The following is a 27,532-nucleotide window of genomic DNA, read 5'->3' as shown; positions in this document are numbered from 1 at the left end:
AATCAAGCAATTAAAAGAAGCAGTCAAAGCCTCTCAAAAATGTGCACTTTGTAGTAGGGTTTGGACTAAAGAATGTTTGAAATGCTCTCCTGTTGTCATATGGACACGGCTTTGAAGTGTTTCTAATCAGAAAATAATCTCTTAGAGCACTAATAAAATTCAAGTGAGTTGAAGTCAGTCTGTTTCAAATCAGTGTGACTGAATAGCATAAATGGAATTTGAATGCTGTCTTAAAAGATTTGTGTGTAATCTGGATGATTGATTCACTCGATTTTGGGGCTGTTCCACCTATCTTCTGTTTTCAAGACATTCGAGTGATTATTATTACTCAATTCTTCTTAGATTGTAGTCTGATTAATTTTCTAGATGGCGTTAAGGGCTTTGTATACAAGTAACCATGCCATACCAGACCCAAGACCTGATCTGTCACTAAATGGAAAAGTCGTGGACATAACAGTCATCTGTGATGTTGACAAACCCCTATGATAAATAGTACTATACAGATGCATGCAGTTCTAACCTGGGTCATCATCTCTTTCTTTGGATAAACTCAACACTGACACCTTGAGTACTGTTGTGTGTCCCTTCATAAAGGCCAATTCATTGTGGGTGAGTTCCATAGTTTATTTTTGTGCTGCTGCTGATTACACTAAAATTACAAAAACAGACCCAGTTTATATGGAAGAGATGAATTAAACACTATATTTAATTCCTGCATTTCATATTCAGTAAATGATAACCCATTCTTCAAAGTTTTCAGTGTGGTTATATACAGTGCTACAGGAACAGCTGACATGAGTTTGCATTTTATACATTCTTCGACAAATTTTGATTTAGTTGCTATTTAAAATCATGCTGTTTCTGGCTTTGCAGTTTTGAAAACCATCTGTATAAAAAAACTGTTTCCTTTTCCTTGTGACTTGAGTATGTACAACAAGCTGTTCAGCTAAATAGAAAGAAAGTTTACATTTAAAGCTCACCACAAAAGAATTTCTTTGTAGTGTAAATAATTTAATGGTCATGTATGTACTTACCTACTTTTTAAAGCTGCTTGCCGATCAGAAAATGGACAACTTATTTCTTGGATTCAGTATTATTTAATTTGTTCAGTGACTCTTGGTCAAAAACAGCTGGGAATGGTATCCAGATGTTTCTATAAATTGTAAAGATCTAGATAATATACTAGAGCTGTACACAATTTCCATTATGATTTGATAATACTGGTATTTCCTAAAAAATAATGTGTCTCTATTGCATACATAAAATGATATATACTTCATGCCCGTGGCTCCATATTATGCATACTGCACTTTAGATACTTTTTAAAGTTTGAATTTGAGTGCCTCAGATTGTCTGGCATTTGTATCTTAGTCATGTCATGTGATTGCTTGAGTTTTTATTCAAAGGCAAAATCCAAGCTGTCTGAGCTACAAGAATCTAAGGAAAGCTTCAACAATCAACTGAATTGGCGGAGTCTTGTGCAACCTGCCCTTGTCAATGGTGGTGTTGAGCAGTATGAGCTTAACAACAGTGTCAGTGAGTCTACTGACCACAAGGAAAATACTGAGAGGCAAAGCCCACTGGAGAAGGAATCAATTATCACTGAGACTGTGGTAAGACATTGCAAATACTAATGATTTCAAGTATTTAAAATCATTTTGATTCTAAATGTAAAATTTGTACTGTCAATATTTTATCTGCTCTAAACGATTACTTTTTTTGATTCTTTCATGGGATGTGAGCATTGCTGGTTAGGCCAGCACTTGTTACTCACCCCTTGATTGCCCTTGAGAAGGCAGTGGGGAGCGACCTTCTTGAATCGCTACAGTCATCTGGTGTAGGTACACCCACAGTGCTGTTAGGAAGAGAATTCCAAAATGTTGACCCAGCAACAGTGAAGCAACTGTGATGTAGTTTCAAGTCAGGATGGTGTGTGGCTTGTAGAGGGGAATTTGCAGGTGGTGGTATTCCTTTTCTTCTGCTGCCCTTTTCCTTCTAGATGGTAGAAGTCAGGGTTTGGAAGGTGCTGTTGAAGGAGCCATAGAAAGTTACAGCACAGAAGGAGGCCATTCAGCCCATCTTGTCCATGCCAGCTCAAGGACACCCAGGTGCCCTTTCTAATCCCACCTTCCTGCACCCGGCCCATTGCCCTGCAGCTTACAGCACTTCAGGTGCAGATCCAGGTACTTTTTAAAAGAGTTTAGAGTTTCTGCCTCTACCACCAACTTGGGCAGCGAATTCCAGACACCCCTACCCACAGTGTAAAAAAAGTTCTTCCTCATGTCCTCCCTACACCTTCTGCCACTTATCCTGAATCTCTGTCCCCTGGTTCCAGAATTCTCTACCAAGGGAAACAATTTTATCCTGTACACTCTATCTATTCCCCTCACAATTTTGTACACCTCAATCAAGTCACCTCTCAGCCTTCTTTGCTCTAAGGAAAATAACCCCAACCTATCCAATCTCTCCTCGTAGCTACACTTTTCTAACCCTGGCAACATTCTTGTAAACCTCCTCCGCACTCTCTCCAGAGCTATTACGTCCTTCCTGTAATGTGGTGACCAGAACTGCACACAATATTCCAGTTGTGGCCTCACCAGTGTTTTAGACATTTAACATTATATCCTTACTTTTCTATTCTATACCTCTGCCAGTGAAGGAGAGCATTCCATATGCCTTCTTTACAACCTTGTCTACTTGAACTGCTGCCTTCAGGGACCTGTGTACTTGTATGCCAAGATCTCTCACTTCATCTACCCCTCTTAGTATATTCCCATTTATTGTGTAATCCCTGTAACTGTTTGACCTCCCTAAATGTATGACCTCACACTTCTCTATATTAAAATCCATCTGCCACTTTACCGCCCACTCCACCATCCCATCTATATTGTTTTGGAGATTATGGCTATCCTCTACGCTATCCACTACACGGCCAATCTTTGTGAATTGCTGCAGTGCACCTTGTGTGTGACACAAACTGCTGCCATTGTACATCGGTGTCGGAGGGAGTAAGTGTTTAAAGTGATGGATAGGGTTCCGATTAAGCAGGCTGCTTTGTCCAGGATGTTGTTGATCTTCTGGAGTGTTATTGGAGTCACATCATCTAGACAAGTGGAGAATATCTTACTGCATTCCTGACATGTGCCTTGTAGATGGTGGGCAGGTCTTGGGAGTAAGGAGGTGAGTTAGTCACTGCAGAATTCCCAACCTTTTAGCTGCTCTTATAGCCAAATTATGTATATGGCTAGCCCAGTTAAGTTTCTGGTCAATAGTAACCCCCAGGATGTTGATAGTGGTGGATTCAGTGATGGTAATGCTATTGAAAGTCATTGGGAGATGGTTAGATTCTCTACTGTTGGAGATAGTCATTGCCTGACACTTGTGTGGTGCAAATGTTGATTGCCCTCTAACAGCCCAAGCCTGAACATTGACCAGGTCTTGCTGCATATGGACACAAACTATTTCAGTATCTGAGGAGTTGTGAATGATACTGAACATGGTCCAATTATCAGCAAACAGCCCCACTTCTGACCTTATTGTTGGAGGGAAGGCCATTGATGAAGCAGCTGAAAAGATGGTTGGGCCTAGATCTCTACTCTGACAACCTGCTGCAGTGATTTCCTGGGACTGAGATGATTGTCCCCAATAACTACGACCATCTTACTTTGTGCTAGGTATGACTCCAACCAGTGGAGAATTTTCCCCCAAATTCCCATTGAGCTCAGTTTTGCTGGAGCTACTCGACGCCACACTTGGTCAAATGCTGCCTTGATGTCAAGGGCATTCACTCTGTCACAGTCACAGGTTGCTGATCCTGATGTGTAGAACGTTGGTATATCAAATAATTGGACTGTGAGTTCAAGGATGTGAATGCCTATCATCAATTATCACATGTTGAATTCGAGTTTTTAAGAAAAGTCACCAAGGGAAATTTTAGTTGAAGGCTGAATACTTCACAACAAGGAGGGATGGGACGGAGAAATTGAGAGTTTAACCTTGATCTCTCTGGCTGCCAGTTACAATCAGTCAAAGTCCGTTTCTCTTGTTATGTTGCTCTCCTTATCATTGCTGTTTGGATCAAGGAACTGAAAATAGGCATCAAAAATGGGAGGGGAAAATTAGTGCTATATCATTTTGAAAGAAAGAATTCAAGAGTGCAAGTAGTTGGCCTATGATCTACACCTGTTACACAAAATAATGCTAGGGTGTGGTGGTCAATTTGATTAATTTGTCTTGCTTTCTTACGAACAGAGGCAGCATTTGGGTCAAGTAACCTAATCCTGCGCAAACTTTATTATTCTAGAAACTGTGGAACTGTTTCCAATTTTCCAATACCGTGTGCAAGACAAAAGTTTCACAAGCCCTGTCTAAAAGAGAAATTGATCATCATAAAAATGTCATTGCCCCAACTCTCCATCTCCCTCCAATGAGAGTGCTATCACCTTTACTCTCAGTCAGCCTGTTGTGGCAGCTGGGATAGGGAAAAGATCCATTGACTTTTTTAAAAACCTGGTTGGCCAAACATCTAATCCATTGTAGCCATACACTGACCCACTCAAATTGGCAGGTGCTACGTCCAATCATGATTTGGTGATAATGTTGTAACTCTCCAGAAAGATGAGAGGAGAGGAAGGACAAAGAGGGGGATTCACATGGGGCCTGGTATGTGTTTTCAGGATTCATATCAAAGACTGCAGATGATTTGTTGAAACTAAGAGGATATATATATATACATGTTTGACCAAATCTTCAATAAAATCATACTGGACCCAAATGCTTAAATTTTTTCAGGAAAAAAAAACAAATTATAAAGATGAAATTCTGACTTTGATGGTATCATGATTTAGACATTGAATTCAGCCCCATTTCTTACCATGAATGATGATATATAACAAAAACCTTGAGTGAACATTTGACCTAACATAGTGGAGCCTGAATGCTGAACTCCATCGAAACCTTTATTGGATTTATTAGTAACTATTGTATTTTTATGACCCCTATTTTTGGATTCCCCCATGCGGAAATATCTTTGTCTATCCTATCAGACCCCTTCATTATTTTAAAGATCTTTCTTAGGTCACCCTTCAGCCTTTTCATTTCTGAAGAAAAGAGCCCCAGCCAATTCAGTATTTCCTGATTGTCACAATCTCTCGGTTCTGGTATCATACTTGAAAATTTTGCAGCTTTTCCAGTATCTCTGTAACCTTTTTGTAATATGGAGCCCAGAAATGTGCACAGTACTCTTTTAAGTGTGGTCTAGCCAACATAGTTTATAAGTTTAACATAACTTCACTGCTTTCCAATTGTATTTCTCTAGGAATCAACCCCAGTAGCTTATTTGCATTTTCCACAACCTTATTAATCTGCATTAGTTTTGCAATTTAAAATTAATTTAGGATATGCATTTTGTTACTGCCAGAAAGTACTGAAGATGGCATTATTAAATGTAGGTATGACCTCCAATGCACAACCAACTACACTTCAGTGCAGTTGATTATGTGTGCAGCACTTTTAGGGTGTTTCTGCCAGACTATATAAATGCAGGTTCAGTTTTTTTTCAATTAAATGTATGACTCAGGAAATCAGGGCAATGATACAGCTTCATTTTGATTTTTGCAATGAGTTGTTTGTGTTTTGTCTGTTTTATCTATTTGTATTATTCCCATTCTCTCTCTCTCTCTCTCTTATTCTGGGCAATAGAAAGTTAGAAATTACTTTTGGTGATGAACCCTTAACATATTTGTATAATAGTTTCTATTTTAATGGAAAATGAACCCATTTATTTTAATTGATGGCTATTTCAGCTTTCAACAACATATTTGTCAAAAAATGTTTTTCTAGGTCAACAAAAGCATTGATGAATCCATCCCAAACACTGTAGAGATGAAGACAGAACAAGCTGAAATTCAGCAACCAAGTTTTGCAGAAAAGGTAGGTTTGGCAATTTGCATTTGCTTGCACAGAACTGTACTGTTATTTAAATTAAATAAAATGGAAAGGTCTAGCTGCTAGGTTGGGTGGATGTCTGCAGGCTTGATTTCTGCCTTGAATAGGAAATGCAGTTTTGATCTGCAGTATTGATTTTGTCTGTTTTTTTCCTTTCCTTTCTCCCCTTTCAGATCCTCACATTAATTTGAAATATTCAGTTGCTATGAAGTGCACCATCTTGTGGTTGTGCTAAAATTGGTTAAATTTGAAAGTGATCTTGCAGTTGAGATTCAAACCGCATCTTAGTTGTCAGTGTTATGTGGCATGCACTGCGTAGGTTTTTAATTATCAGAAAATATATTGAATTGTCATTGAAATTGTCATGGGCAGATGATTATTCTTCTGCAAAATTGGATATTTCTCAACTGTAATATTTCTAATACATTTTAGGTTTGAAGTAAGCTTGAAGAATTTTCATTGATTAAATAACACTTGTTGCTTCTTAAGGTAGAATTTGATTATTATCATTTCGTTCTGGATATCGAACGTAGCTAGCTAGGATTTTTGATGATTGTGATACAAGTTGAAGGGAAGCAAGTGTTCTAATGGCCTGGATTTTGCAGTTGGCATGATGGTGAAACTGTAAGCATTCAGCACCATTACTCCTTTAAAACTGACTGCAATTTCTTCAATGCACACATGATAGTCAAATGCAAAAATCCAGAAGTTGCTATCAGTGACTCAGCAGTTCACCATAGGTGCACTGTTGAAAGATCCCCCAGACTGCAATCAAACAGAAATCAATGAACTGACAAAAACTTGTCCTTTTACGCTATTAAAAACAGAAAATGCTAGAAAAACTCAGCAGATCTGACAGCATCTGTGGAGAAAGAAACAGAGTTAACGTTTTTAGTCCATTGACTTGTTGACTCTAACGAAGAGTCATACAGACTAGAAACGTAACTCTGTTTCTCTCTCCACAGATGCTGCCAGACCTGCTGAGTTTTTCCAGCATTTTCTGTTTTTAATTCAAATTTCCAGCATCAGCAGTATTTTCCTTTTACACTATTAGTCTTGCTGTAAAAGTTATACCTTGTTGACTGAAGTATAACTACATTTTTAATGGTGTATTAAGTTTATAATTACTGCTGAACACTGTCCCTGAAAAACTAATTTTATATTTGTGCAATGTTAAATTTCTCCATTACGATAAAAATAAATTCATTTTTTCTTTAAAGTTGGCTATTTTAGCTTCCACCATAATCCCATGTGCATGTCCCAATTATTTACTTAACTCTGTAAAAGTCTAATTAAAAATGAAAGTTCATTGCATTTTACTTCCTGATTTGCTATCTGTAAGAATACTTCATTGTGATTAGCTGCTTACCTTGCTTGATGACATCACTTTTGTTGGACGCCTGGAGATCCCCTTGACTTAAAGCCAGGTTCAAAAGATGCTGGGAAAGGGGGAATCCATACTACGTAGATCACATAATCTATGTGGACAGCTTTCTCCGAGGTCAGCAATAAGTGTCATTGCTGTGTTGCTTACTGCAAAATCCAGGCCAAAATTAATTCGTATGTACATTTGTGCATGAATATCTATTTTTAATTCTTGCAGGAAGACCCTTTTGATCTGAAAGCTACTGAATATTCTAACACTATTCCAGACCCAAACCTGGATTTCTTTCAGACAGATCCTTTCACTGGAAGTGAGTTCAAGTTTTTATTTTGTTTTCCTTTTGAGTTTTGAAACCTATTATCCTCTTCACACAGTTTCAAAAAAAAGGTCATATGAATAGAGATTCAATAATTTTAGATTAGATTTATCAGTGTACCTGTCCTGCTTTCATAAGCAGAGGTCAAATTGAATTTTGTAAGAAAAAGTGTGGGAAACTAAAACTTCTCAGACTGACTTTAAAATCCACACATTCCTAAATTAATTGAGATTTAAGAAGGGCAATAACCCTGTTTTTTGTTGGCTTGGGTTAGTTACACTACATCAGCTCATTGGCTGTAAAGTGCTTGTGGACATCCTAAAGTCATGTAAGCCAATATATAACTCCAAGTTTGTTCTTCCTATTATTAGTCTGAGACCAGTAATTTTAGGATCTGAAGTGCATGATACAATATATGCTGTGAGTTGTGTCCTATACTCTGCCAGGTGAAAGGCTGTGGGTGTATGCAGAGCTCTGGTTCTCCAGTAGTTATTTTTATAATGTTATCTGAGGCTGTTCACTTTATTTTAACCTGAGAAGACTCAATACTAAGTTTGTAAATTATCCAGTTATACTCAGTTCATTGGGAGGCTCAAATAATGGATCTTGCACTTCTTGGCTTTAGTACATTCAGGAATTGGCTTTCAACATATATTGCTGCTATTATGTTGATACCTGGCCTGAAAGTAGAACAGTAGCCTTTATATTGCCAAAAACAGATTATTCTCAGATATATCACATTAATTGCACTTTAAATGATTATCACATTATTTTGATGCTATGAGAAAATCTGCATAATTAATTCACTACACAAGATTTTTAATTGATTGATTACACAAAACATTTTCATAGCATCAAAATAATATAATCATTTAAAGTGTAATGAATGTGATGTGTATGAGACGTTTAATTTAATGGAAATTTTGATTTGATTGATGATTTGTTCAACTTTCAGATGGAGAAAGTACCACCATCTAAATAAACAAATACCAGAAAAAATTGTATCTGTGTGCTTCGAGGACACAGCTTCATCCCTATAAAACTGACTTATAAAATTTATAACAAAAATATTTTGAGAAAAAAAACTTGTATCTTACACATAAAGTTTCCTATGGTGTGCTGGAAATCTTAAAGAAATTTCCCAGCTATTTTTCAGATATTCTGAAATATAACATCAACATAAGCTTATGTTATGTTTTACACTGTACTTGAGTATTTTGCCTGAATGAAGAGGCTGAACCATCAGTCAGTCAAACCAATTAACTCCTTGAATGCATCAGTCTCGATGCGTAGCAGTGCATTGCAACATTTTGGACTTTCTCCTGCGTTCCAAACCCTGCCCTTGTAAGTTAATAACTGTGGCAGGAAGCTAAACTAGCTAGTGACCCATCAGAGGGTCTATAAAAGAGACAGGCTTTTAAAACCGCGTGATCAGTAAGCGGTGCGCAAGGAGACAAACGATGATGCTGGAGTGAGACTGAGAGAGTAGCGAATTAGGTTCATGTGTTTAGTTCTGCTAAGTCTTTTTCAAGTTTTAACTATAGATTAGGAATCAAGATCTGATATAGAACTAACCTTAAAGTAAATTAGATTAGCTTAAGTAGAGAACTTACTGGAGCACTAGTAATCTGTCAATCACCTGAAAGCAGTTGGTTCAAGTGATGTTAATTACTGTAACAGGAAGCTAAATTAGCTAGTGACTCTTCAGAGGATCTATAAGAGATACAGGCTTTTCAAACCACATGATCAGTAAGGGGCGCACAAGAAGACACGACAATGTTGGAGTGAAATGGAGACTGAGTAGAAAATTAGGTTCATGTGGGAATTCGGTGCATGGGAGAAAGAGGTGTGGTATACATAGGGATTATTCCAAATTAATTATGTGAGTAATTAAATTAAGTTAACTAAATATAAGTAACAATGGCAGGACAGGTGTTATGTTGCAGCTGTGGAACTGGGAGCTTTTGGACACCAAGATGATGCAGGACAAACACATCTGCAGAAAATGTAAGCAGCTGGAGGAATTCTGGATCAGGATTATTGATCTGGAAGCCGAACTGCAGACACCGCGCAACATAAGGGAAGGGGAGAAATATCTGGACACTTTGTTCCAGAAGATGATCACGCCTCTTAGAATAGGGTCGTCTGTTTTGGACAGCATTGAGGGAAAGGAGGATGTGACTGTGAGTGAGGCAGGTAATGGGACCGAGCAGACAGTAGTGGAGGAGCCTCAGACTTTGCAGTTGTCAAATAGGTTTGAGGTGCTCACAAGCTGTGTGGACAAAAGCGTGGGCTGATGAGTGGGGTAAGCAAACAGAGATATAGTGGTAGTAGGGGATGGTATAAGTGAGGTGGACTGACACTGTTCTCTGCAGAGAGCGAGAGTCCAGAAGGCTGTGTTGCCTGCCTGGTGCCAGGGTCCAGGACATCTGCTCAGGGCTGGAGAGGAACTTGCAGTGGGAGGGGGAGGACCCAGTTGTTGTGGTCCATGTAGGTACCAACAACAGAGTCAGAACAAGGAAGGAGGCTATTTTTACTTAGTTCTGTTGAAGAGTCATACGGACTCGAAACGTTAACTGTATTCCTCTCGGCAGATGCTGCCAGACCTGCTGAGTTTTTCCAAGTATTTTTATTTTTGTTTTGGATATCCAGCATCCGCAGTTTTTTGCTTTTATCTAAGGAGGTTCTGCATAGTCAGTATGAGAAGCTAGGTATCAAATTAAGAAGTAGAACCTCAAAGGTAATAACCTCTGGATTATTATCTGAGCCAAGCACAAATTTGCATAGGGCAATTAAGGTTAGATGAATGAATGGCTCAAAGATTGGTGTAAGGGAAGTGGGTTCCAGTTTGTGAGGCACTGGCACCAGTACTGGGGAAAGTGGGGGCTGTACCGTTGGGATGGTCTACATCTGAACTGTGCTGGGACAAGTGTTCTTGCAAATTTCATAACTAGGGAATCAGAGAGGTCTTTAAACTAAACAGGGGGTGCGGGTGGGGAGGGTGAGTGATCAAGCTTGGGTAGTTGTGGCAAATCAAGGAGTAGGTTTAAGACAGGAGACCGTAATACTAATAAGGGAAATAAAGGTCATAGAATTGAAAGAAGGGGCAGAGAGATAGAGCCTAAGAACACCCCAGTAGTCAAGATTAGATGTTACAAAGATAGCAAAAAGACAAAACGAAAGGCTCTGTATCTGAATGTGCATGGCATTCATAACAAAGTAAATTAATTGATAGCGCACATTGAAGTAGAAAAATATGATCTGATAGCCATTACATAGACATGGCTTCAGGATGACAAAGATTGGGTCCTGAATATTGAGAGGTATATGACATTCAAGAAGAATAGGAAGCTGGGTAAAGGTGGAGGGGTATCACTGTTGATCAAGGATGGCATTTGTGCAATACTTAGAGGTGACCTTAGTTCAGATCATCAGGATGTAGAATCGGCTTGGGTGAAGATGAGGAATAGTAGGGTAAGAAGTCACTAGTGGGAGTGGTCGACAGGCCCCCTAACAGTAACCACAATGTAGGACAAAGTATACAAGAAAAAATATTGGGTGCTTGTGATAAAGAGACAGCAATAATGATGGTTGATTTTAATCTACAAGTAAACTGGAAAAATCAGATTGACAGTAGTAGTCTGGATGAGGAGTTCATAGAATGCTTTTGAGATATTTTCTTAGAGCGGCATATTTTGGAACCAACCAGAGAGCAGGCTATATTAGACTTGGTATTGTATAATGTGACAGGATTAATTAATGACCTCCGGGTAAAGGCACCCCTCGGTAGCAGCAACCATAATACAATAGAATCTTACATCTAGTTTGAAAGGGAGAAGAGTGGGTCTTAGACTAGTATTTTAAACTTAGATAAGGGCAACTATGTGGGCATGAAATCTGAGATAGCCAAAGTTAACTGGGATACTAGGCTGGGAGATAGATCAATAGAGAAGCAGTGGCATTTAGGGGAATATTTCAAAATACTCAGAATAAGTATATTCTTACTATAAAGAAAAATTCTAAAGGGAGGTCCCACTATCCGTGGTTAACTAAAGAAGTTAAGGAAAGCATCAGACTTAGGGGAAAAGCATATAATTGTGCAAAAATGAGCGAAAGGTCGGATGATTGGTCAGAATATAAAGAATGGCAGAGAATGACTAAAAGGTTAATCAGGAGTAAGAAATAAGAGTATGAGAAGAAGCTAGCTAGAAATGTAAAAATGGATAGCAAGAGTTTCTATGGGTATTTAGAAAGGGAAAGAGTAAGTGAAGTGAGTGTTGGTAAATTCGGTGGAGGCAGTTCAGAGGGGGTTTACTAGATTGATACTAGATTGATAGGGCGCAGAATGTTTTCTGGGTGGGGGACTTGAGTGTCCATCACCAAGAGTGACTTGGTAGCACCAATACTGACCGAGCTGACTGAATTCTAAATGACATAGTTGCTAGACTGGGTCTGCGGCAGGTGGTGAGGGAACCAACAAGAGGGAAAAACATACTTGACCTCATCCTCACCAACCTGCCTGCCACAGATGCATTTGTCCATGACAGTATCGTTAGGAGTGACCACCGCAGAGTCATTGTGGAGACGAAGTCCTGCCTTCACATTGAGGATACCCTCCATTGTGTTGTGTGGCACTACCACTGTGCTAAATGGGATAGATTTCGAACAGATCTAGCAACTCAAGACTGGACATCCATGCGGTGCTGTGGGCCATCAGCAGCAGCAGATTTGTACTTGAATACAATCTGTAACCTCATGTTCTGGCATATCCCCTACTCTACCATTACCATCAAGCCAGCGGATCAACCCTCGTTCAATGAAGAGTGCAGGAGGGCATGCCAGGAGCAGCACCAGGCATACCTAAAAATGAGGTGTCAACCTGGTGAAGCCATAAAACAGGACTACTTGTGTGCCAGACAGCATAAGCAGCTAGTGATAGACAGAGCTAAGTGATGCCACAGCCAACGGATCAGATCTAAGCCCTGCAGTCCTGCCACATCCAGTCGTGAATGGTGGTGGACAATTAAATAACTCAGTGGAGGAGGTGGCTCTACAAATATCCCCATCCTCAATGATGGAGGAGCCCAGGACAGCAATGCAAAAGATAAGCCTGAAGCATTCGCAACAATCTTCAACAATGATCCATCTCAGCCTCCTCCGGAGGTCCCCAGCATTACAGATGCCAGTCTTCAGCCAATTCGATTCACTCCATGTGATATCAAGAAACGGCTGAATGCACTGGATACTGCAAAGGCTATGGGCGCTGACAACATTCTGGCAATAGTACTGAAGACTGGTGCTTCAGAACTTGCCGTGCTCCTAGCCAAGCTGTTCCAGTACAGCTATAACACTGGCATCTACCCAGCTATGGGGAAAATTGCCCAGGTATGTCCTGTACACAAAAAGCAGGACAGATCCAACCCAGCCAATTACTGCCCTATCAGTCTACTCTCCATCATCAGTAAAGTAATGAAGGGGTCATCAACAATGCTATCAAGTGGCACTTGCTCAGCAATAACCTACTCACTGATGCCCAGTTTGGGTTCTGCTAGGGCCATTCAGCTCCTGACCTCGTTACAACCTTGGTTCAAGCATGGACAAAAGAGCTGAACTCCCAACGTGAGCTGAGAGTGTCTGCCCTTGACATCAAGGCAGCATTTGACCGTGTGGCATCAAGGAGCCCCAGCAAAACTGGAGTCAATGGGAAACATGGGGAAAACTCTCTGCTGTTGGTGTCATACCTAGCACAAAGGAAGATGGCTGTGGTTGTTGGAGGTCAATCATCTCAATTCCAGGAATCACTGCAGGAGTTCCTCAGGGTAGTGTCCTAGGGCTAACCATTTTCAACTGCTTCATCAATGACCTTCCTTCCATCATAAGGTCAGAAGTGGGGATGTTTGTGCAATCATCAGCAATGTTCAGCACCATTTGCAACTCCTCAGCTACTGAAGCAGTTCATGCCCAAATGCAGCAAGACCTGGACCATATCCAGGCTTGGGCTGACAAGTGGCAAGTAACATTTGCACCAGACAAGTGTGAGGCAATGACCATATACAACAAGAGAGAATCCAATCATCGCCCCTTGATGTTCAATGGCATTACTATCATTGAATCCCCCACTATCAACATCCTGGGAGTTACCATTGCCCAGAAACTGAACTGAACTGGCCATATAAATACTGTGGCTACAAGAGCAGGTCAGAGGCTAGGAATTGTGCAATGAGTAACTCCCCTCCTGACTCTCCAAAGTCTGTCCACCATCTTCAAGGCACAAGTCAGGAGTGTGATGGAATGCTCCCCACTTGCCTGGATGAGTGCAGCTCCAACAACACCGAAGAAGCTGGAAACTGTCCAGGACAAAGCAGTCCACTTGATTGGTACCACATCAGCAAACATTCACTCACTCCACCACCGATGCACCGTAGCAGCAGTGTGTACAATGTACTGCAGGAATTCACCAAGGCTCCTTAGACAGCACCTTTCAAACCCAAGACTACTACCACCTAGAAGCACAAGGGCAGCAGATAGATGGGAATACCACCACCTGGAAGTTCCCCTCCAAGCCACTCAGCATCCTGACTTGGAAATTTATTGCCGTTCCTTCACTGTGGCTGGGTCAAAATCCTGGAACTCCCTAACAGCACTGTTGGTGTACCTACACCACATGGACTGTAGCGATTCAAAATGGCAGCTCACCTCCACCTTCTCAAGGGCAACTAGGGATGGGCAATAACAACTGGCCCAGCCAGCGAAGCCCACATCCCGTGAATGAATAATAAAAACAAATTCGGTTTGCCCTTTTAGTACAGAGACGAGGAGAAATATTTTCTCCCTGAGGGTTGTGCGACCTTGGAATTCCCTGCCTCTGAAGGCAGTGGAGGAGGGGGTCATTGAATATTTTTAAGGCAGAGGTAGATGGATTCCTGTTAGGCAAGGGAAACAAAGGTTATCGGGAGTAGATGGGAATGTGGATTTCGAAACACAAACAAATCGGCCCTGATCTTAATGAGGGTCAAGGGGCAGAATGGCCTACTTCTCCTATTTCATATGTTCTGAGACACAGCAAGATATTGAGAGCTGAGAAATTAAAAACAATATAGGTAGAATAGGTTAACAAAGGGGTTAAAATACTCTTGATGGAATGTATTTCTAATATAATGTGATAATTAGCATATTTTTTGGATGAAGCAGTTTTTTCATGGATGTTCATGATGCACTGTTTTATGCAGATGACATAATTTAACAATTTACCCACAGTTTAGAAATAAAGTGTAAGGCCATGTTCTCAAGACACAAAGGACGGAATCGTCCCAGATATGCACTAAGTGCAGTAGCAGGCAGGTAACATGACGTTTTACCCGCTGGCCACAATGGTGGGTTTTCATTCCGTGTCGTCCCAAACCCACCGCATTACTTATGAATTCCTGGAAAACATGCTGTTTCCATGGTGGGCGGGCTCTTCTTCACCCACCACGCCATCACCTCACCGCTTCATCATGCCAGGCACCATATTTAAAGTCCAGCCGCGCACACACATCTCAGTGCTTCTAGTCCATGACCACTACTACTAGATGTCCACGAAAGGCAAAAAATCTGCGGCCCCCAGGTATAATGATGATCACTGGAATGCCATTTGAACACCATGGAGGCCTGCCATGATGTCCTCTAACCCCACTCTGGCTGCAGGATGGGCAGTGGCATCACCAATCTAGCATGGCAGACAATGGCAGCAGTGGTTAGTGCCAGTGCTGCACAGAAGAGGTTGGCCATCCAATGTAGATAGAGGATGAATGATCTCATCCGTGCAGCCAGGGTATGGCAACAATCCCATCAATCTAAACTCACACACTCAAGCCCATCACACATTCACTGGCACCTCACTCACTGCCAGCTCAAGGGACATCACCACCTATTCTTACACACATGCCCTCACATGTTCATCAGGCCTCATCTCCTCTGGAGACTGCTTCCTCAGCCCTCACCATCTTGAGGCCACTTGCACAGATCAACATGTGCCCCCACACGCACCCTGGGACACCCTCCTTCCCCAGTACAGCTCTTGGCCTGCAACCTCTTCCCCTGCCTGAGGCCACTTCTGCCCCTTCCCCAAGCAAGCCCTTGCCCTGCAGTCATTGAAATCATATGGCTGATCTAGTATGTAGAGACCTACCCGTGAGCCCCCCTAAAAGTGATGTGGTGCTATCTATGAAGCCTGGCGTTGATGACTGTGAGTGCTGACTGAAGCAAGTTCAGCAAATAAACCTTGAAGTCCTGAGTGAAGTGCAGCCTGCCAGGTGCACGTTGCTTAAGTGCTGTTGTGAAACACATCGGCATGTTTTAACTGCCGACACAGGCAGACAATTCAGCGGGGGGGTGGGGGGGGGGTGCAGGAAATGAGTCCAGAGGGCAGGCCTATTAATGATATGCTGATGTATTACAATGAGGTTCCCGATGTCTGATGGCAGGTAATGTGACCCGCCATTGGCAGGCTGAGTGGACAATTGCAAACTGGTTTCTTGCCATTGTGAAACCGATCACACCATATTGTCCGCTCGCCACCAAACACGCACAACACTGGCAGGCATAGAAAATCCCGGCCAAAGTGTAATACTTGTCAATCATCTCAATTAATGACACATGATCGGAGAACATTGTACACCATACTGATGAGCTCAGCTATTGACCAGGCCTTTCAACACTGCTAATGCTTGCACCATCCACACTTGGGTTAGCACATCGAGGAAAGCCTCTGTAACCCTGGCATTTGCCAGAACAATCATTTTGGTACCAGGAATAGACAACCGTTTGAAGCTGTGGCTGAACGCATATGTCAAAATCAGTTAGAAACCCTAGAAAAATACACAGCTTTTGGATGTACAATAATTCAGTCTCCCATATACAAAATTCATGACCTCTTTTCTTATCTCCATCCTTTCACTCCTTTCCCTGACTTTTGCACTGCCTCTCCATTCCCCCCAATAATTTCCTTTCCCAAACCTTCTCCCTTCCCTCCTTTTTCAAATCCTCCACTCATCCTTTTCCCCCTTCTTTCCTTTCTCCCCAACCATTTCCTCTTTCCACTGTGCTTTTCATGCCCTCCCCACACACCCACCCCTGCACCAGCATGTAACACCTTCACCTGCACTTCAGCCAACAATATGTCAGAGTTAAGTTCACTGAACGCCACCTTGCTAATTATTTCTTAAAAGTAAATACAATTGAATATTCAAGATGAGATTATTGTACAGCTCTAACTACGGTATTATTTTAACAATAATCTTTAGTCAAGGAAATGTGTTGCATAACAAAATTGGCTCCCCAAAGCCTGTCCACCATCTACAAGGCACAAGTCAGCAGTGTGGTGGAATATTGTCCACTTGCCTGGATGAATACAGCTACAACAACACTCGAAGCTTGACACCATCCAGGACAAAGCAACCCAATTGATTGGTACCCCTTCCACAAACATTCACTCCCTCCACCACCAACACACAGTAGCAGCAGTGTGTACCATCTACAAGATGCACTGCAGAACCTCACCAAAGCTCCTTAGACAGCACCTTCCAAATCCACGCCATTGCCACCTAGAAGGACAAGGGCAGCAGATACATGGGAACACCACCACCTGGAAGTTCCCCTCCAAGTCAGTCACCATCCTGACTTGGAAATATATCGCCGTTCCTTCACTGTCGCTGGGTCAAAATCCTGGAACTCCCTCCCTAACAACACTGTGGGTGAACCTACACCACAGGGACTGGTTCAAGAAGGCAGCTCACTACCACCTTCTCATGGGAAACTAGAGTTGGGGAATAAATGCTGGCCTAGCCAGTAACGCCCACATCCGTAAATTTAAAAAACAGCATCATTTCTGTTAATCCTTTACTGATATGAGTGTGTTCATTTTTTTCTTAATATGCTTTTATTTAATTATTTTTGAAGGTGACCCCTTTAAAGATGATCCATTTGGAAAAGTTGATATTGCAGGTAAGAAGAGCATCCTGTGGTACATGTCAATTGAAAGCAGTTTCAGCATGCTCTGCCTACATTAGTACAAAGTTGATTTTGACTCTCAAATTTTTAGTCGTAGTGGGAAGCAGACATATGGGAATGGCAGTCCTTGAAAAAAATTTAGCATGAGGCCTTCAGCTGTGGAGAGAGGCTTGGAGCATTAAGCATATCGGGTTAGGAGTAATGTTACTACTTAGTGACATTGAACCTTTTGTCCAGCCATCAGTTGGCAGAAGTTCAGATATTTAAAGTAACATTTAAATTTTCTTAGCATGAAATCAGATAATATGTCAGCAGTACAAATTCTAATTATGAGTTGCTCCTTTTATTTCTGCTTCCCCCGTCCCAACAAACATCAACAACTTGCATTTATATAGCACATTTAACATAGCAAAGCTTCCCTGGGCACTTAACAAGAGCGTTTTCAAAAAAAAAGATTTGACATTTAGTCACAGAAGGAGATATCAGGATAGGTGACCAAAAGCTTAGGCAAAGAGAGAGGTTTTAGTGAGCATCTCAAAGGAGCAGAGAGAGTTAAAGCATCTGAAAGTGTTAGAGAGGGATTATCAGAGCTCAGACTCAAGACAGCTGATAGCAATGTCGCCATTGGTGAAGCGATTAAAATGGAATGCTCAAGATGCCAGAATTGGAGGAATGCAGAGATCTTGAAGGTTTGTAGTGCTGTACGAGGTACAGAGATTAAGAGGGTCAAGGGCATGGAACTATTTGAAAGTGAGATGAGGATTTTAAAATTGAAACTTTGTCGGATTTGCTAGCCTGTGAATCATCAGCTTAGTCTTCACAGATTTTCCTGCTAGAATTCTGGTAGGAATTCAGCCAAGTAAAGTGATAATTACTTCATGTCTTGTCCATTGTTACTGCTTAACTAGAACACAATGGTCTGAGGATTCAACTTTGCACACTCAAGTTTTTTGTTGATTTTTAAAACATGCATTTTTACTGATATATTTTCAAATCCCCCCATTACAGATTAAATCCTGAAAGTCACTCTGTAACTAGGGGTGATTCAAACATTAACTGTTCCTTACCTCCCTAAAACACCTGGATTCTCCTCAGCAACACTTAAAACTGGCTGAGAACATAAAATTGTAGAGAATTGGGGCAGACTGGCATCTTACTCACTCCAGCATATTGCACCACCTGTTGTACATTTGGGAGATCTCCAGTTTTTAAATAATTTGAATAAATGGAAATGTTGATAATTTTTCCATCTGTCTCTTTGAAAAAAAATCATTTATCTCATTTTCTGAATGGGTGGGGCAACATAACTATAAATAACATGTTCTCAAAACAGAGTATAGAAATTTACTGTAATCTGTCCTGCAGATATTGATTTACCTTGGCATGTCGTCCCATAAGTGCCAATAATCTACTTAAACCCTTTTAAAGTGACTATCTTTACGTGTGTGACTCAGTAGGCCATTTCTCATTTCAGACGCAGTGTAGGGGAGTGCTGTATGAGGCAAGGGGACAGTAGCAGCCAAGTCACATCATATATATCTAATGTCCTCAAGCAGATATTTTCCAACAAAGCTATAGGGTATCATTGGATCATGATCAGGAACAGAAACTATGGCTGACTTTACTTTTCTCACTTCTTAGCCCAAGAGCATAAGGTTAGTTGCTAAAGACAGACCAGGATAAAATCTCTAACCATCCTCAGTGTTCCATGTGGTATGTAAAATGGCTTCTGTCTCAATCCTTTACTCACAAAAGAATGACTCAGAGGTCATAGGACTGAGATCACATGACTATGGCAAGCCACAGTACACAACAGGCATCCGTGCACAAGACATTTCTCCAAGCACTCAATTATATTGTTTACAACATCACATTTATATCCAAGATATCAGAAATTTTATAAACTTGTTTTGAAGTGCATAAAGTTAACATTTTAGATCTGCTACCAGTTTACTGCTTTTTTTTACTCTTTTGGATGCAACCTATCAAGTACTAATGACTCCCATTTTTGAAAGGCTTTCTCAGTTATGCTATGAAGCAGATAGTCTCAATTACTTGCCGCTTTTGTTCAGAGTAATTTTGTCCTGTATTTCTGTAAATATTTCTTGTCTATGAAACAACTAAACTGAGGTTTATTAAAATCATCAGCCCTATGATTTTAAGATATTTTCCTCAGTCATTTGTACAATATCATTGCAGATCCTTTTGGAGGAGATCCCTTTAAAGGCACAGATCCTTTTGCAGATGCTTCTGATAACTTCTTTCAACAGTCTTCAAGTGACCCATTTACTTCCACTGAGTCTGATCCATTCAGTGCTACAATATCCAACAATAATGTGGAATCAGTAAGTATGGAAATAAGTTATGTACACAATAGTGCATATGTTGCTTTATTAAATATAAAGTATCCAGTGTAACAATGATTCTGTAGGCAGCCAGGAGAATTACGAAAGTTCAAATTTTTAATCTTGTAGCCTTTGTGCGCAAGTTCCTAACTTTGGCCTTGTCGTTGAGAAAATTGTAGGGCAGAAGCTGCTCCATGGAGAGGGAATTAAGTCTGAGGAAAGGTCACCCCATGTCTCTCACATGCCTGTTAGTGGTTGGTTAAAATATAGGCAGAGGGCTAGGATTATTTAAAAATTAGTTTCTAATGTTAAGTAGAAGATTATTAATGATAGTGACCATGTTAATGTATCATAAAAGAATTTCTACACAGTGCTGTACAAGATATTGCAAAAATGTTCATTATGCTTAACTAGTGTTCCAAAATGGATCATTTGATGTACGCGCAGCCAAAATTAAGTCCTTAGTCTGTACTGAATTTGTAGGGTGCATCCTCAGTATTGGATGAAGTACTGTGATTGATCTTAAAGCCCTTGGTACCAAAATTAGCCAGAGTTTCTGCCCCTGATAACTATCCAGTGAGTCATACTAATAAAGACAAGTGCCTGGGTGTAAGGTGAGGACAGGAACAGATTTATACCTCCCATGATCAAATAAGCTACTGACAGCTGAAGAATTATCATTTGTGTGAGGTATTAAGAGAGCTTCTGTGACCTGAGGGATCATACCCAGCACACCTTCAGAATGTTTTCCAACAATTAATGCAAAAAGAAGCTTTCAATCAACATATATAATTATTTTAACCTTTTAGCCACACATATTTTAAGATTATATTTCTTATTTGTTTTCCAATCCCCTATATGGTACATTTATTCCAACTGAGAGGGTGGGAAGATTAGTAACCACCTATTAGAGGTGCACGGATGATGTGTCTTTGATCTCCCCACTTCCCCATGTAGGCAGGTTACTGGTTTTCACTAGATTCCTCTCCAGATACTTCAAATGAGAATAGGAACTTGTCTTCCATAAAGTTTTAGGCCTGAACCCATTTCTATCTACTTCAAAGCGCATCTATGCCGCTTAGCCCCAAATACAAGATTTCCACAGTAAAGTCAATTATTTTTAGAGGTTCATTGTTGAAGTGAATTCTTCTAATATAAACAAAACATGATATTATTTATATATTTGAATTTCAGGTTTAAACTGACAAAAGCAGTTCTGTTTTCATGTTGAGTACTTTGGGAGATTAAATTCTGATTTCATGAAAGTTCTGGTCTAATTGAAAAATCCGGGCAAAGCAAAAATGTTGTTTTAATCCACATTCTGCTAGTCCAATCTGCGCCCCAAACAAATTGGAATAACTAATAATTAATAGAATAATTTCACACTTTAGGAAAGATATGAAGGCATTAAAGAGAGTATAGAAAAGATTCACAAGATTGGTTCTGGGGCTGAGGTATTTTAGTTATGTATATAGATCGGACAAATTGGGACTGTTTTCCTCTGGGAAGGCAAAGAGGAGAATATCTCTTCCTCCTTTATCAAATAAAGATAATCAGAATCATGAGGGGTCTGGACAGAGTAGATAGGGAGAAACTGTTTCCTCTGGTGGAAAGAACGAGAACGCACAGATTTAAGGTAATTGGCAAAAGAAACAATGGCAACTTGAGGAGAAATGTTTCCACTCGGTGAGTGTTTTAGATCTGGAATGCGCTGCCTGATAGTGTGATAGGAGCAGGTTCAATCGAGGCATTCAAGGGGAAAATCGGATTTTTTTTTTTTAAAAGGAAGAATGTTCAGGGTTACAGGGAGAATGGCACCAGGTGAATTGCTCACTTGGAGAACCAGCACAGACACGACTGGCCAAAAGGCCTCCTATTGTGCTGTAACAGTTCTGTCATTCTGTACATGAGGTGGCATTTTGTTTCTGAATTCACACAGATGTGTATAAAACCAGATCATTCAAAATGATCGTACTTATATATGTTTGATTTTAGATTGAAACATTGAAAGCCAATGATCCATTTGCTCCTGGTGGTGGTACAGTCTCATCCACTGTTGAAACAGGTGAGAAATTTAATTCTGGTAATACACATGCAAATATCCATCTTATACTATTTACATGGTTATAAATAACAAACACACTCATGCAGATATAAACACTAATAGATCTCTAGATTGTTGTTTACAGGGAGCCTCAGATGATCTGCTACTGCCATCTTCATGGTGTCATCATGAGCTTACTGTTGCTCTCACACTGATTTACATCTTAGACTTGAGTAATTTGACCGAGGTTTATAAAATCATTAGGGAACCAAATTGTGTAAAGGTGGCCCAATTATTTTAACTGGATAGGCTAGGGAGGAAAGGGGGCCATGCTTACAAGGTATACAGGGACAGCACTAGGTTGGATATTAGGCAGTTCTTCTTTTCTCAGAGAATGGTGGACTGGCAGAACAGGTTGCCAGCTTATGCAGCAAGTGCTGATTCACTGAGTTACTTCAAATGAAAGCTGAACTTGTTACTGGCTGGGGCCATAGATAGGTATCCTTTATCACAAATCAGGAACTTGGTATTCTAGAATGTTTTGATTGCCAAATGGGGTCATAAATAAATGTTACAGATTTTTCCCCCTATAACTTGCTTGGGTTTTTATCTTTTATTCACCTCTCCCAAGAAATTACACAGCTCTGATTGGGTAAGGAGCGTCTACATTATGGTGCAAATGTATCACAATTGTACAGGACAGGCGAGATAACCAGTGGATCTTTTCCTTACGGCATTTTTGAATGTTCCGGATCTTAGTGACAGAGAAAGAGTGCAAAGTTTCACACGATGGTGGCAGATCTTTAAATAATGCAGTATATTGTAAGTAGGATATTTTCTACTAAAGTTGGGACTTGTGGCTAAACAGTGTTAATGACACCCACATAAAACAAACTACCCACCCACTGGCAGGAACTTCAACTTACATACTCTCAAATATGCTGTAGGGACTCCCTCTTCCTTCTCATCCACCCGCATCCCGATTCCCAGGTCCAACTAACTCCAGAGTTCATTATCAAACAAGCTGCCTCAACCTCCTGAACTGCTTCCGGTTCAAGCACTGGCATCCTATGATACCTGAATTTTTGAATGCACACTTGGAAACAAAGTGGAACCACAATTTACAGTGATTCTATAAAATACTCATTTAAGTGCATGCTTAAAGATGTAATTAAGTGCACAATGGCTTTATTAAATTTGAATTGAATTGAAAGAAAAAGCTTGCATTTATTTGGCTCCTTTCACAGCCTCACAACGTCTCAAAACACTTTACAGTCAATTAAGTACTTTTGGAGTGCAGTCACTGTCACAGGAAACAGAGCCTACTTGTGCTCAGCATGGTCCCATGAACAGCAATATTAGAACCATCAGATAGCCTCTTTCTGGTTGAGAGATAAATAGTACACCTAAATGCACAATGGCCTTAAGAAATATCTATGCAATATACGCATTCATAAAATAGATGTGAATGTACACTTTAATGTGTAATGATGTCATTAAATGTTCAATGTGAATGTACAGTTGAATGTACGATGGCTTAAAAATGTGTGAATATATTTTTCTGTGATTCAAATTTTCAAAAAGAAAAAGGTTTTAAAGCTTTAATTCTATCTTTTTCAACAAAGTTATTATTTAATAGTGAACATCAATCTCTACCAATTGCTTTCAGCAAATCTCAACCATTTGGAGAAAATTCTGCAGAGCCTTCTAGACCTGATTTGTTTCTATGTATTGCAGTTCACTGTTGCTGGTGTGACTGACATTTTTAAATGAAGCCGACTGTAATGAAACTTAACATTTTTAATGATTACGTTATATTTCTGTGTTCCAGTCACTGACCCTTTTGTCTCAATGTTTGGAAACGATTCATTTGGAAGTGGTTTTGCTGATTTTAATACATTATCACAGGTAATTATAAATGTAATGCAAAATGGATACTTGGAACATTTTCTTGTTATTTTTAATCTTTTGTTTTACAAAATTCCCATGTCCTACAGTTGCTGCTCTTGCTTTGTTATTATGCTTTAGAAAATAAGCTTGATGGAATGTTGAAATAAATACAAAAAATGCTGGAAACACTTAGCAGGTTTGGCAGCATCTATGGAAAGAGAAACAAAGCTAACGTTTCAGGTTAATGAAAGGCCACAGGCTTAAAACATTAACTCTGTTTCTCCCTTTACAGATGTTGCCAGACCTGCTAAGTGTTTTAAGTATTTTCTGTTTTTATTTCAGATTCCAGCATCCGCAGTATTTTGCTTTTGTATTGATGGCTTGTTGGGTTGGAAATAGTGAAGCCTCAAACATGCCCCCTTTTTGCCCATGTTTAGCTTTAGAATTTTTTTCAGTGAAGAAGTACACTGCTTGGTGCATATCTGATTTATGAATAATTGCATTGGTGATAATGAGGTGGTGCTTCATACTTGAAAAAAGCCTGAAGGAAAATAATGAATATAAGTACTTGAAACTACTTTCTAACTTGGCATTCTGAAGAAACTCTACAATATAAACAGAAAATGATGGAAATATTCATCAGATCTCCCAGCATCTCTGGAGTTAGAAATAGAAACAGAGCTTCAGGTCATTGACCTTTCCTCAGAATTAGAGAAAATTAAAGATGTAACAGGTTTTAAGCAAGAACAGAGGCATGAAAAGGAAGTTGCTGAAAGAACAAAATACAATGCCCTGAAAAGGTGGAGGACAAGAGATATTAAATGGAAAAAACGATGATGGTGTAACCACTTGTCCCATTACCAGCTCCTTTGCCTTGGGTCAGTTGGTAGCTTTTTGCCTCTGAATGAGTAGGTTGCGGGTTCAATTCCCATTCAAATGAACATAGGAACATACAAATTAGGAGCAGGAATAGGCCATTTGGCCCCATGAGCCTACTCTGCCATTTGATAAGATCATGGTTGATCTGACTGTGGCCTCAACTCTACTTTCCTGTCTACCCCCTGTACCCTTTTACTCCCTTTCTATCTAACTCAATCTTAAAAATATTCAGTGACCCTGCCTCCACTACTCTCTGGGGAAGAGAATTCTACACACTAACGACCCTCAGAGAAAAAATTTCTCCTCAGCTCTGTCTTAAATGGGCGACTCCTTATTTTTAAACTGTGTCCTAGTTCTAGTCTCTCCCACAAGGGGAAACATCCTCTCAGGATCCATCCTATCAAGTCCCCTGAGTATCTTATATGTTTCAATAAGATCACCTGTCATGTTTCTAAACTCCAGTGGATACAGGGTCAACTTGTCCAACCTTTCCTCATAAGATAACTCTTTCATCCCAGGAGTCAGTCGAGTGAACCTTCTCTGAAGTGCTTCCAATGCAATTATATCCTTTCTTAAGTAAGGAGACCAAAACTGTATACATAACTCCAAATGTAAAATCACCAACACCCTGTACAACTGTAACAAAACTTTAACATTTCTATATTCCATTCCCTTTGCAATAACTAACAACATTCCACTTGTCTTCCGAGCCACTTGCTGTACTTGCATACTAGCTTTTTATGATTCATGTCCTAGGACACCCAGATCTCAGAGTTCTGCAGTCTCTCTCCATTTAAATTATATAACCTTTTTGTTTTTCCTGCCAAAGTGGACAACCTCACATTTTCTCACATTATACTCCATCTGTCAAATTTTTATGCACTCATTTGATCTTTTTTTAAATTCATTAACGGGATGTGGGCATCGCTGGCTGGGCCAGCATTTACTTCCCATCCCTAACTGCCCTTGAGAAGGTGGTGGTGAGCTGCCTTCTTGAACTGCTGCAGTCCATACAAAGGGATATCAATATCCCCTTGCAGACTCCTTGGTTCCCCTCTTCACAACTTGCTCTCCTTCTTAGCTTTGTGTCATCAGTAAATTTAGCAACCAGACATCTGGTCTCTTCATCCAAGTTATAGATATAGATTGTAAATAGGTGAGGCCCCATGACTGATCCCTGTGGCACTCCACTAGTTACAGCTTGCCAACCCGAAAAGAAGCCATTTATCTCTACTCTATCCATACTAATATCTTACCCTCAACACTATGAGCTCTTATTTTGTAGTAACCTTATGTGGCACCTTATCAGATGCCTTTTGGAAACCCAAGTACATCACATCTACAGGCTCCCCATTATCCATTGTTTGTTACTTCCTCAAAGAACTCAAATAAGTTAGTCAAACATGATTTCCCTTTCACAAAATCACGTTGACTCTGCCGAATTGCATTAAGATTTTCTAAGTGCCCTGCTATAACGTCCTTAATAATAACTTCTAGCATTTTCCTTATGACAGATGTTAGACTAGCTGACCTGTACTTTTTTGTTTTCTGTCCCCCTCCTTTCTTGAATAGAGGAGTTACATTCACTATGTTCCAATCTGATGAGACCTTTTCAGACTAGAGAATTTTAGAAAATTACAACCAATACATGTACTATCCCAGCAGCCACTTCTTTTAAGACCCTAGAATACAGCCATCGGGCCTGGGGACTCATCAGCCTTTAGTTGTAATAGTTTCCTGAGAACCCATTTCCTAGTGATTGTAATTGTTTTTTTTTCCTCCCTCCCTGTCTTCTCTTGATTTACAGGTATTTCTGGGAATCCATTTTTGTCTTCTACATTAAATACAGGCACAAAATATCTGTTGAAAGCTTCCACCATTTCCTTATTTCCCATTATTAATTCCCCAGACTCATTCCCTAGAGGTCCAATGCTCCCTTTAATTAGTCTTTTCCTTTTTAAATACTTGTAGGAACTCTCACTATCTGTTTTTATATTTCTAGCTAACTTTCTCTCATCTAATTTCTCCCTAATTTTTTTTAGTCATTCATGCTGGTTTTTAAATTCTGTCCTACCACTAATCCTCACAGAGTTGTATGCTTTTTCTTTCAATACTACCTTTAACTTGCTGAGTTAGCCATAGATGGTGCATCCTACTCTTGGAGTCTTTCTCACTAGAATGTAGCTTGGCTGAGTGTTATGAAATATTTACTTAAATGTCTGCCGCCGCATATCTACTGACCTACCCCTTAACCTAATTTCCCAGTTCATTTTAGCCACCTCTATATTCATACCCTTGTAATTGCCTTAATTTACATTTAAATCACTAGTCTTAGACACACTCTTCTCTCCCTCAAACCGAATGCGAAATTCAATCATGTTGTGATCACTGCTACTGAGAAGCTCCTTTACTATGAGGTTATTAATTAATCCTGCCTCATTACAGATTACCAGGTATAGAATAGCCTGCTCTCTGGTTGGCTCTAGAAAGTGCTGCTCTAAGAAATTGCCTTGAAACCACTCATCTACCAGGCTAGCTTTGCCAATCTGATTCACCTACTCTATATGTAGAATAAAATCATCCATGATTATTGCCATACCTCTGTTACAAGTCCCCATTATTTCTTCCTACAGTGTAGATTATGGGGGTCTATAAACTACTCCCACAAGTGACTTCTTACCTTTGCTATTTCTTAGCTCTACCCAAACTGATTTGACACCTTGACTTTAGAACTAAGG

At 40.1% G+C, this 27,532-nt stretch overlaps 1 protein-coding gene across 4 annotated transcripts in view; it reads left to right on the top strand.

Moving 5' to 3' along the window:
- eps15 (epidermal growth factor receptor pathway substrate 15) overlaps positions 1–27,532 on the top strand; it is a 176,852-nt gene that overhangs the window by 130,152 nt on the left and 19,168 nt on the right. For all 4 annotated transcript variants that reach the window (XM_041208187.1, XM_041208185.1, XM_041208183.1 and 1 more), the window contains 7 exons: positions 1,407–1,613; positions 5,842–5,931; positions 7,550–7,640; positions 17,586–17,630; positions 19,836–19,981; positions 21,977–22,046; positions 23,857–23,933. In XM_041208187.1, the coding sequence (XP_041064121.1) occupies positions 1,407–1,613; positions 5,842–5,931; positions 7,550–7,640; positions 17,586–17,630; positions 19,836–19,981; positions 21,977–22,046; positions 23,857–23,933 (726 nt within the window). The remainder of the gene's footprint in view (positions 1–1,406; positions 1,614–5,841; positions 5,932–7,549; positions 7,641–17,585; positions 17,631–19,835; positions 19,982–21,976; positions 22,047–23,856; positions 23,934–27,532) is intronic.

Source organism: Carcharodon carcharias, chromosome 16, assembly GCF_017639515.1.
Source record: "Carcharodon carcharias isolate sCarCar2 chromosome 16, sCarCar2.pri, whole genome shotgun sequence".
NCBI lineage: Eukaryota > Metazoa > Chordata > Chondrichthyes > Lamniformes > Lamnidae > Carcharodon > Carcharodon carcharias.
Note: the sequence above shows the minus strand (reverse complement) of the source record. Positions and strands in the feature narration are given on the sequence as shown.